Source organism: Microchirus variegatus (assembly GCF_963457635.1).
Source record: "Microchirus variegatus genome assembly, chromosome: 14".
In the NCBI taxonomy this organism is placed as follows: Eukaryota; Metazoa; Chordata; class Actinopteri; order Pleuronectiformes; family Soleidae; genus Microchirus; species Microchirus variegatus.
The window spans coordinates 13,870,694-13,883,334 of record NC_139815.1 but is presented as its reverse complement, the minus strand read 5'-3'; the positions used below and the strand labels follow the sequence as shown (position 1 = coordinate 13,883,334).

The window sequence follows — 12,641 nt, the reverse complement described above, 5'->3', positions numbered from 1 at the left end:
TAGTGTTGAAAGAGAAAGGGAAAACTGAGGGGGAGACGGAGGGAGGTGGAGGAAAAAGTAACGGAGAACACGAGGAGGGATTTGCTGCAATCGGTGGACGCAATCTTCACATTCATATATTTCTACATTGAGAATGTGGAAGAGCCTCCCTCTCCTCCCTCAGAAGTGTCTTAAAGCGCACGTGTGTGAGTGTGTGTGTGTGTGTGTGTGTTTGTACACTGTTGTGCATGCATGAAACAGTGTTTGTGTGTGAGTGTGAGTGTGAGTGTGAGTGTGCACTGGTGTAAGTAGCCATCAGCCATTGACTTGCCCCATGTGTGTATCTCTCATTTCACTTTACTTTTAAAAAAAGTGGTAAAGTGGCGTGTGTGTGTGTGAGTTTTCCTCTGTGTACATTTCCGTGCCACGTATGTATGTATGTATGTATGTATGTATGTGTGTATGTATGCACTACTATAACATATCTCTGTACAGTCCCTCATGGCCAAATGTATATACTGAATGTATTGTATGGGGACATAGAGGCAACATGGTTCAAAATAAAGACAAATTGGGTTTATGAGTCACATCTGATATGGTTTTCAATGACGTCTTTTCCTCTTGTTTGATACAGACGGCGTAATTATTTGTTGGGAGGTAAAAAAAAAAAAAATCTCCTCTGTGTCTCCATCTTCACCACCAGTTACCATGGTGAAGCCCCTTTGATAAACCGTGAAGGGTAACCACTGTTTGAGCCAAGGACAGAATGCTGGGCCTATTATCAAGCCAGTTCTCCAGCACTTGCTCTCTATTGATTCACTTTGTAGCTGCAGTTGTGTTTATATATTTTTTTTTTGACTCATCCTGCTTTGTCCGTCGTTTCCTCGCTCTCAGCAGCACCTGCAGCACTCTTTTTTTTTTCTCTGTATGAAAAAGTATGTGTTCCTCGCCGTGTTCTGTGATCTGTATTTAATGAAGTGCAAATCCTCACTGTGATATTTGGAAGGATGGAAGGAAGTCTTTGCCTCGAGTGAAGAGCTGAGGGCACTTCTTTTACCAAACGGGAGACGACGACAGTCCTGTCGATTTTTTTTTTTTACTGGCGACGATTTATTTTACGGCTCTGTAAAAAAAAGAATCACTTAGTTTCCTGGAGGAGCTCTGCACGCCGGTGCTTAAATATTCAATTAAATTCTCCATATTTGCTCGATATCTTCAATTCAACAACTTACCGATAGTTTGTTTTTCCCCATAACTTTCACAAATATGAACAAAACCCTCTTTTTATGTACGTTTTCATCATGGAATACCATACTCCGGAGCCCCAGACATTCAAAATAATCAAAATTAGTATCATTTAGTGTATTTTAGTATAATTTAGTATATATAATTTTTAGTATAATTAGTTCCCACAAAATTCTAATTAGTAACTACCATGGCGCGGCTTTTGAGAATATCTTTGTAACTCATTCCCAACCTAAAATAAAACTCGATCATCACACTATCTCTGTTCATCCTGAAGCTTCAGCCCTGCAGGTAATTCATGAGAATGTTATTTGTGTGCATGTTTTACCTATTTCTAGGGAACTAATTAATATTTCATGGCCATGAATCTGAGTTTTTTCCCCCCCATGTCATGTCTGGGGCTCTGTACTATTCTGACTCCACTGACAGTATAAATGTATCACTGTTATTTGCTTACAGGAAAAAAATATCTCAGTCTGCAGAGTCTTAAATGTAAATGATGCTGATCTGGGTCCAGCATTCAGCTCAGATGAAGGCAGTTTTAATCGTCAAAACCCTGATCTTTTCCCCTAAAGAGCACAGGTCTTTACAGGTAGAGATTGGATGACAGAACTTAACTACAGGCCCATGTGTGCACATTTTAACACTATATCATAGTCATGAGTAACAAAAAAAAAAGGGGTTTTTTGACCCATTTCCATCAAAATGGCTGCACAAAATACATTTCAAGTAAAGAAAAAAGAGAATCCGTTCAACTTTATTTAAAAAAGGAGCCCTGGCTCCACATCATTTTAGATTTAGTCGTTGATTTTCTCTCATCTGAGTCGACTCGAATCAAATCCACGGCTTCAAACGAGGTCTGATGTCTCTATTTTCAGTTTCCTGTTCTGCAGCAGATATGTTCTCGTCTTCTGAGCTCCATCAAGGGTTTAAGCACCTGGAAGGAAAATGCATCAAAGTCGCTTTTGTGGGCAAAGAGAAAAGACGACGAGGTGGAAAAGAAGGTGGGAGAATAAAACGTGTGGCTTGAAAGCGGCGAACAGGCCACAGAGGGATGAAAATGGCCTTGTGTCTGTTTCGAGGCTCATTTCATATTCCGCTCAGTCACAAGTGGGCACAAAACAATCTCCGGTAACAGACCGTATGTTAATAACACGTTAAGTGCCCCCCTTTTCAGGGAGACAAAAGCAGGTGAAGCACATCATACCAACCTCGTCTCCTCCTCTGGCATGTGGGAGGATTTCATCCCCGAGAGAGAGTCGTGTTGGTATTGTTCACCATTTCAAAAGGTTTTGGCACAGACGATTTCCATTCGCTTAACGCGTCGTAAGGACATGGTGCAGGATCTCGCTCGTTATCCGAATCACTGTGGGAGTAATTGAGCGAATTTATGCTGTGGATTTGTTTGCGTTTGGAAATACTAGTGCAGTGCCCGTAAGAAATATGTATTCCTATACTGGGAGCTGAAGATTTTTCAGTTATGGTAATGCATGATAAGGAACGTAAAGGCTAACATAATACAAACCAGTGGTCACCAACGTGGTGCCCATGGGCACCTGGTAGCCCGCAGGCAGCCAATGCGGTGCCCGCAGGCTCACTTCACTTCACCTCACTTGCATGTATCCATATGATCACTCAGTAAAATATCATTGATATTGTTTATAAGAACTATTACTCATTAGGAGTAAGCACTGGAGTTAATGTGGATGCAATTGAATGCATAATATTAAAAAAAAAAAATAATGGTGCATAAAATGTTAATGTGGTAGCCCTCCATATTATTCTTTATCCTTCAGGTAGCTGTCGGTCTCAAAAAGGTTGGTGACCCCTGATACAAACACTGTGCAACCTCATTAGGCACAACGCAAATATTTTCATTTTCGATTCGCATTAGTGTAGCTAGCTGTGGTCACTGTCAGCCACTTAGCCCTACGCTAGTTAATAGTAGCCTCGCTGGCTTACCTTTGGAAACAGGCTCGCCGAGTTAGCCGCAAAGTAGTAGCATGCTAATGCTAAATATGTTATATAAATATAATATATGACACCTCGTCGTTTCAGTATACACAGTAACACCATGTTCTGCGGCGAACCGTGTGAAAGTGTCTCACCCACCGTGAGGACAGCCTCTTCACTCTCACTTCCCCGCTGCAGACAGCACAGCCGCTGCTGATGAGCCGCTGCCTGCCTGGTGTAGCGTGATAAATCGGCGAAAATTTAAATTCCTCCAAAAAATTTGAAAATCAAGGATGCACACCATCGGGCCATACTCCACCCAAATCCAAAGTCATAGGGCGATCTGACTAACGGTCAGCGAGATATGCCTGTCACAGACATACGCTTTATAGATAGATGAAAAGCCTCTTCCAACACATGTCCGATGTCTTTTCACGGTGGCTAATTCTGAAGAAGTAAATAAAAGTTTCTGCATGAAATCTCTTTTCAAACCTCCCTGACTCTGTGACAGTTGTGATGATGCCCAGTGAAGAGGGACAAACGTGACCGTGCAAACAAAAAGTAGCGTGTAGATAGTCGAAGGCTCGTCCTTTTATCTGCTGCCACCTATATTTGCCTCAATAAGATCCTAACATGTTGATTTAGGTCAACACACATAGGCGATACTGCTTTGAAATACGTTCCCAGTTGCACATATGGTGTGCGAGAACATCTTTTCTATACCATATGCCATCGACCGTCTCCATGACAACGTCACACGGTGATTTTCCACAGTTAACTGTTGAAGAGTATCCTGAAAACTGCAGTTAAGACGCGTGGGATGATGTGCTATGCATTACAAACATGAAAAAGATGTGATGTGACATCTGATTCCAGTGAAGCACGACATAAAACGGCACCTGGATCTAAAATAATTCTCTATAAACCCAGCTTGGCGTAGAATCTGGCTTATTTTTATGCTACGGGGAAGACGACTGTTTTATTCAGTTGTTTTGTCAAAGCTATGACACCGTTTCTTTCAGCGTGGTGGGAATGTTTTATTTTTAAAATACACTTGAAGGCAGATGACGGCGTAAATTGCCCGCAGGTGTGCGTGCATATAAAGAGGAAATGTGGACAGACGGAGGCTGGACAGACACAAAGAGCTGTTTGGGTGCTGTGCTTGTGAAAAGGGCAATCCACTGATTGAGCTGTCACATTCACAGATGCAGTAATAAAACTAAGCAGAGCAATTACTGTAGATGGAGAGCGTTAAGTAGCAGAGGGGGGCCGGCAATACGTCCTCCCCCAAAACACCGTGACGGGAGACGATGACACAAAGCAAATATTTCTGTCTGTAATAAGGCTGAGGTGAAACAAGAGGCATGCAGGGAATCTCAGAGGACGTTTAAGAAAGCAATCGCCTTCTCTGTGCGACGTTCATTCTTCTGCTGCTCTCTGTCATCTTTAAAGAATAGAATCGCACAATTACAAAATATAGCAACCATTTATCAGAAAGTATTCCACAGAGACCGATAATGATACTTTGATTTTAGGGAAGGGAAGAAAAAAAAAAAGCAAACACACTAGTGTTAGAAAGATTATCCTGGAAAGAAACAAACCACTACACTGCCATCTAGTGTAAGAACATAGAAACTGCATGACACTGCAGGAGGATGATGTCAATGCAGAGGATCATGGACATGCCACCAACGAATAATGTCAAGAAACGCTTATGAGGTAAGTAATATTCAATTTATTACAAGTCTGGTCGCATCAGTATGAAAAACCTGTCATGACTTTAGCGGGGCTCAGCTGAAACGGTAACGTATGTGTACTTTAACATTTACAAAGTGTATGTTATTCTTTCTCGTCTCTGAGTAGCATCGTTATGAGCTCTCTCTCTCTCTCTCTCTCTCTCTCTCTCCACCACAGAAGATTTATGTCCATCAAACTCTGGCCTTAAAGTCCTGGGCCTCCAGCGAATATGAGCTCGAGGGCAGCCTGGATGTCACCATCTGTAGCCTGCAGTGCTCTCAGCATCAGCTCCTCGTCCTGGATCCCCATGTCCCTCAGCTGCTGCATCTGGGACTGCCAGCGGCCCTGGCGAAAAACAAGAACACAGTTAAAGAATAAGTTTAAAGATCAGCAGGTCAGCCCTGCTTCACAGCTGCAGTGTGAAACGTCCACTAATAACACAAAATAGCAAATCAGAACAGAATGTAATAAGGGTCGGTACATTTTTTCCATTGCTATGTTAAAACTTACAGTGTACAAAGAGGCTATAAGAATGTGCAATATAGAGTGTCTAATATTCTTTTTTTCCAGCTCAACCTAGACAATCTGTCAAAAAAGAAATAAATCACCAATTACATAGTATAAACACACCTGAGCAAAAAGTACTCAAACTGTTTAAAATTGGATTGAATTAGTGAAATTCAGAAATACGCCACAGTTAGCTTTACTGCTACTTTGTATCACTACTAAAAATGTGATATAAAATGAATCAGAACTTTGACTCAAAAACACATAAATGAATGCCTGAATGTGACCTATAAACACACCCCCAGGATGTCCATATAAGGCGTTTTATTTATGCACCTGTGGCACAGATCCGTGCCTCGTGAGCACTTATACTTGGGTTACTATGGTGATGAGATGCCCGGTTACGTAGCCTCACCTGTAGAGCGGACATGTTAGTGGCTTGCAGAGCTTGTTGCAGAGCCTGGCTGAAGAGGTCATTGCTGACTGGGGTCCCTGCTGGCATCGGACCTACGCCACTGGAGGGATCAGCCTGAATCATAAGACAGAGATACAATGAAGGGGGAAAAAAAATCAGTATTCAGCTGCTGGAATACAGCCAGTTTTTCTCAAAACAGAGACAAAAAGCATGAAATAATTAAATGAAAGAGGGACTGTGGGGCTGTCACTGCAGTTACATGTGCATAAAGAGATTTTATTTGAAAATGTAAATGAAAATGCAATGTGTATCTAGGTTTTTTGTAAACCAAAACCATGTGACGTTATTTGAATGCCCTCCGTTGTCAAGAAACCATCAGATCTGACTCTGGGAGTGTTTGTTTGTTCGTATACAGCGACAGTCAGCAGGTCACTTTTGAAACTTCCCATAGGTGCGTTTTTTGTGTTTTCTGAAACCTTTGATTATTTCATCAATAACTCAGCTGCAAACTATAATACTTATCTAATTGCTTCTGAATGTGATAAACCTGAGGACTATTTTCTTACTGCAGAAAGACTTGCTGGACAGTTTTTGCTTTTGGAAAGAGGTAATTGATTTTTATGGTCATATATCTGCAGATTCCATTCCAGATTCTTCCATCCATCTATCATCAAACGCTTTATCCACCACCAGAGGGTCGCGGGGGGGTGCTGTGCCTATCTCAGCTGAGGGCTATAGGCGGGGTACACCCTGGACAGTTTGCCAGTCCATCGCAGGGCCACATATAGAGACAAACAACCATTCATTCACACTCTCACACCTACGGTCAATTTAGAGTGACCAATTCACCCAATCCCCAAATCTGTATGTTTTTGGACTGTGGGAGGAAGCCGGAGAACCCGGAGAAAACCCACGCACACACGGCACACACACACAACATGCAAACTCCATGCAGAAAGGCCCTTGTTCTAACAGGGGCTCGAACCCGGGTCTTCTTGCTGCAAAGGCAAGAGCGCCAACCACTACGCCAGCAGATATATATACATATATATATGTATATTTATTTAAAAAGTAAATAAATCACACCTGGCTTGCTGTCGTAGGAGTGACTGCACTGCTGTCCGGAGTGCTAGCGAGGGCCAGTGCTGTTGCCAGCTCGCTCTGTGTGATTGGTCGAGGGCCCGTCGCTCCACTGTGGCTCAGAGACACTGGTCGCATTCCTGCTGAGGCTCCGACTCTGTTGGAGGGTCCTGCTGGGCTTCCCTGTCACATGCATTTAGACACACCTTAGCCCCCGACCATTATCGGCTCTCCTGAACATGTCATGTGATGCTCAGAACTAAATCGGTCACTCACCGACTGGAAATCCTCCTCGTCGTCAGACATGCCCTCAAACATGAAGCCTCCTGGCAAATGGAAATAATAAGTTGTACACTTTCAGTGAAAATGACAAAAAGTGATTCATGAAAATGGATTAAAAAATGTAATCATACTTATTAATATCACTACTCTTACCTGGCATGTCACTGTAGGAGCTGCCAGAGACATTTCGAGAGGAGCTGGCACTGGACTGACTGGGCATACTGCCCGCCACAGAGTGCAGGACCAGGATGATGGCATTGACGAGCGCTGGGTGTGTGCTCATTAATCTAATGGATAGACAGTCGAAGGTGGAGATGTGAGTTACATCACGCTCGCATCAGAGCATGGCAACAAAGACGAGTTGTACTCACACGTCCAGCATGCTCGGGTCTGTGAACTGCACGAAGAGATCTTTGTCTTGGAGCACACCTGAACACATGAATGGTACATGTTTAAACATACTGTGTTTGTATGGTGCAGTGAGATGAGAGTGTTTACAAAACTGAGTAGTTCTTACCTAAGGCCACGGGGTCTGACCTGAGCCCTGGTGTGGCCACGATGATCTGATCCAAGGACTCTTTATTTGTTAGCATTTTATATACCTATGTGTGGGGAACACAGTAAGTGCCATTTGTAAGCAGCAGAAAAAACATCATTTCATATACTAGAGCAAACAAACTCAGTTCCAAACAGATTCCCTAGTTGGTACCAACAACAAGAATAAGTCCTAGGACCGAAGACTACTTATACTTCCTTATTCTTTTCTGACAGATGTAGTCAATGGAAATCCAGACACTAAATGGACTTGTTAATTAGAATATGCCAGTGTTTCCATCTTTAAAAAAATCACACCATCCAACACGAGTATAACAACAAACCACGATGTGTCAGCTCCGTGATAATCATTATCCAGAGAATGTAAGCTTTGAGAGAATGCATGATAACAGTATAATACATAACAAAACTGAAGCAGATTAAATGGTTTTCAAAAAGTTAAGATTTACAGTATCTGATGTACCTGTCACAACTAAACCTATTCCTGTTATGGCTCATTTTTAACCACTCCGGGCCTGTTGGCATTAACTCACAGCTGATATGTCAAGTCAGAGATGTGTGACCAAAAACCTGATACAGTTCAAACAACACAGTTCATTCCTGTATTCTGCAGTCAAGGACAACCGGATACACATTTTACTTCCCACACACAAGTTCCCACACTCTCTTAGAAACAGTTTATTGGCTGTGTCAAATAAAACAAGAGAAGGTTTGGATTGAGGGCAGGATAAAATCCACATTCCACACCTGCCCTGTTTTCTACAATTACGACCAACACGCAACTGTGTACATTCAAAACACAGAGGTTGGTGTAATAATCCGAATAATGAGGATTTAATCAGGATACACCAAGGGCCCTGTTTGGACATGACTGTTTGCAAGAACAAAATTATGTTTTTAGCAAATCTGCTGGACAGTGTGTCACCTACTCACCGAGTCTCTGTAGGAGGAGTTAAGAGAGTGAAGAGCAGCATGAAACACCCTGAACTCCCTCGCTGCAGCTGCCCTATTCACAGGCTCTAGAGAAATAAAGCACACATACTGTGGTTGATATTTTCTATTTCACTAACAGTAAAACATAAGCACACATAACACACACACACAGACAGACCTGGGTTGCTCTCTGGCTCTGGCCAGGTCTTTTTGAGGATGTGAAGAGTGGATCCTGGTTGAATCCCACAGGAATCCAGGGTCAGCTCATCTTTGAGTTTCCGTCCACAGTGGATCAACTCTGACACACAAAACAAACAGAGCAGGTTGATGACAAAAATCAACACAGAACAGATAAGGACTTAACTACCAGCTCATATGTTGTGTTGAACTGATATAAGCAAGAACAGGAACCTATTAGTTCAGGGTCAGGGATGGAGTCCGGGAGCTGAGCTGCCACAAGTTGTTTTAAGGTAGCGACCCTGTATCCTCCGGGTGGAACGTCTCCTGCCATCATCTCTGGGAAGTGGAAGATGGATTTTGGCTGATCCACCAGCTTCAAGGACAGGTGCCAGTCTGGAGTAGCCATCTATTATGTCATCACACAAACAGAAGACAGCTTTAATAGGGGGGCATGTATGGTGATCCTCTGAGAGTGCAGGCATATGAATGGTGTAGTGACAGCGAGTCTGTGCCAGGCAAAACTCTTCGAGCTAGGAAAACATTGATACAGAGAACAAGTAGTAGAAGTATAGTTCTTTATATCTATATTCAATTTTACACACTGTGTATTATTTGGAATATTTGTATGTATTGTGCTATAGATTGTTCTATTATTTACTATGATTACAAGTGCGTAATAAAGTCTGTATTGATCATTCATAAACAAGCGGTCCTCAGAAAAAAATGGTGTGGTACCAGCAGTCCTGGTGTTAAACAAAATATATATATTATATACATTTTCAGTGAACAAACTAGAAATGGCATGGTTTATGTTTAGGGCAGTCATGGATGAATAGCTATGTTAGCAACGACGGTTAAACTGTTCAGCGTTTGCTAAAGGAGCGCAAATGTTTGCCTGAAGTGGACACACTCTGTTCGTAAAATACGACTATTACATTGTAAAAAACGCCGCATAACATAACAAGAAAAGTCCAACACAAACAGTAAGACAGAATATACTGCACACTCACCGTTGTTTTGTTGACTGAAAATCCACTTCCTGGATTTAGTCACGTGGAATACGTACTTCCGCTGTCCCGAAATAAAACTGTTGCTACTTTGCTTGTTCGATTGTATCTCGATCTTTAAATCACCTGTAAGATCGAGCTATCCGTCACATTAAATCGACATTAAAGCAGTCCATCATTTTATTCAGACGGATGTTGTGTCAAAGAACCGGTTTAAATGAAGCAGGCTGATGTGCGGGGTTACCAACTTCCGGTTTTCAAAACAAACGTTAACGCTGATTTATAAAACAATAGAAATAATATAAATATCAGGATAATACATCATATAATTTTCAGGGCATAGTATTTAATTTATCAGAGTCACAGTAATACAACGTTTCACTGAACATGAGTCTGTATAATAGAAAGTCCACAATGTGCATGTTTAAATGGCTTGAAGATTAAATACTGATGAATATTGTATGAATATTTGTATACATTACGTCTTGATATTATTATTATCCGGATGCTCTCAATGTTGTTTTATTTTAGCTATGTATCAGATGTGCGTAGTGAAGTTAGTTTTCATTTGGATACTCGAGCTTTTCTGGTTCTAGTCCTAAACCAAAAGGAGTTCCATTTAGGGATCATCAATAAAGTAATGTTGAAAGGACAGAAAAACAATGTTATTTCATGACACTGTGGTAACTTACACATGCATTTAAGTAAAGTTAAGACCTATATATTGTTCCATGTCAAAACAAACACTTTTATTTTGAAAAATTATTTATTTTGTCTAATATCGTCACTAATTTTGTCATTGTGATATAATTCCTGTTCACGGAAAAACATTTCTTTGTATTCTAACAACCCAAAAGCAACCAAAACACAGTCAGTGCCCAGTCACAGTACACGTGTGCCAGCTAATATTAAAAGTGTGTATAGCTAAATGAGGAGAAGGATGGCGAAAGAGATAAGGTGACTCTAATTGTTATCATTTAATTTTTTGTTTTTCCTCATGCTCCACTACAATCACATACCCTGGTATATACAGTAGAAAGGTATTTCTGATTTTCCTCCAAGTACCACCAGAGGAAGCTCACGTACAAATGGTGGTACACGTACCACAGTTTGAGAACCAAGCCACTAGACCACATATGTCAAACTCAAGGCCCAGGGGCCAGATGTTGCCCCGCCACATCATTTTATTTGGCCCGCGAGTGGTTAATTGGTCTTAAAAATCTGTGTTAAAATAGGTCTATGCTGCTTTAAGGCTTGCGTTGACCATAAATTACATTTCCCACAATGCATGGCAATTGAGTTACCCGCAAAGTGGCATCACCGTCGTGGACCAGGTTACATCTATAATGCATCATATTTGTAACTTGAATAAGTAATAAATACAGAAAGTTATTTAGCAATATGTTACGGAGTACCTTTACCGTACCTTTATTTTACATTATATTTAGTTACATTTATTCTGTATGACAGAGCATCTGGCCCTTTGAGGGTAACCATTACGGTGATGTGGCCCTCAGTGAAAATTTGTTTCAGGGCCGCCCCAAGGCATAAGCGAACTAAGCCGCTGCTTAGGGCCCCATGACCACTAGAGGGCCCCCAAGAGCAACTAACTCAAAAAATAAATCAAAGTTTGGATTGCTGTAATTTATTTAGAATTTTTCTCCCCATTTTTACCAAACCTTTTTCACAGTTTTTACATAGTTGTCAGATGTGATTATTTAACTTTATATTTTATTTATAAACCATTGTTATTACCTTGTTCCAGGTGCCTCTGTTGATTTACAATATTATTTAAGTATTTGTTTGTTTATTTTATTTAATGCTGTGTTTTTTACATATAAAAGTCAAATCTTTGTATTACAGGAGTGTATTTTGAATCCCCCCAGCCCCCAAAGATTGTGCACATTTTTAGATTTTCAGACCTTAAAGGGGAAATAAGTAGTTTATAGTGCCATCTAGAGGAGAGGCTGAAATTTACAACAAAGACCTGCTGCTCTGCTCACCCCCTCCCTTCCCTGAGCACTACGGTATCCGCAGCTGGTCAAATGTCGTCCTCGTTGTCTAGCTCCGTGTCAGCAGATGAGGTTCGTGAGGCGAGGGAGAGGGCGAGCTACCGCGGCCGTAGAAGACGAAGCGGAGAGAGTGGAGGCGGGACTTCTGCTACAAGTAAAGAGACGCTTGTTTTGTTCTCTCGCGTTTGTCCTTACAGGCTCCGGTAGAAACATGGCGTCTTGCTGCTTACAGTGGCTATGCAACCGCGGTCCGCGGTCATGTTATTTAACATGACTTTTTGAAACACTACGAAAATGAAACAAAAACTATTATACAGCGACTAGACAATGCAGGAGCACATAATATGTATAAAAAAGTGGATTTTGGGTTATATAAACCCTTAAATACTACACATTGTACCTTTAATATCTTAATATTTTTGTCTGGTTTTATGTGTTGATTCTCTGTGTCGCCAGTAGGGGGAGTTGCAGATTTTGCCAGATTTGTAAATTTGCAAATCTGGTGTCTGCTTCCATGCAACAAAAAGTTCTCACATTTAGTTTTACAAGTGTATTCGTATTCGTGACAGAGTAGAATAAGTAGAATACCTTTAGTATAGAAGGTGTGTGAATGATCAATAATCATGATTATTGGCAGTAACAGAGGGCCCCGAAATCAAATGTTGCTTAGGGCCCCATGGAGGCTTGGGCCGGCCCTGATTAGTTTGACACCCCTGCACTAGATAATTACAACTTCCTCAACAGTAAATTATTGAT

The 12,641-nt window shown here is 41.4% G+C and overlaps 1 protein-coding gene across 1 annotated transcript; it reads right to left on the bottom strand.

The window, feature by feature from the left end:
- Positions 1 to 4,906: 4,906 nt before the first annotated feature.
- Positions 4,907 to 9,979, bottom strand: LOC310936792 (ubiquitin-like protein 7). Its single transcript, XM_083900940.1, has 11 exons — positions 9,877 to 9,979; positions 9,098 to 9,272; positions 8,865 to 8,984; positions 8,687 to 8,772; positions 7,716 to 7,800; positions 7,570 to 7,627; positions 7,352 to 7,485; positions 7,193 to 7,242; positions 6,923 to 7,099; positions 5,837 to 5,950; positions 4,907 to 5,259 (listed from the first exon to the last, which is right to left on the bottom strand). Exons 2-11 carry the CDS (start codon positions 9,270 to 9,272, stop codon positions 5,119 to 5,121), a joined length of 1,140 nt encoding a protein of 379 aa, XP_083757066.1. The 5' UTR covers positions 9,877 to 9,979; the 3' UTR covers positions 4,907 to 5,118.
- Positions 9,980 to 12,641: the final 2,662 nt, after the last annotated feature.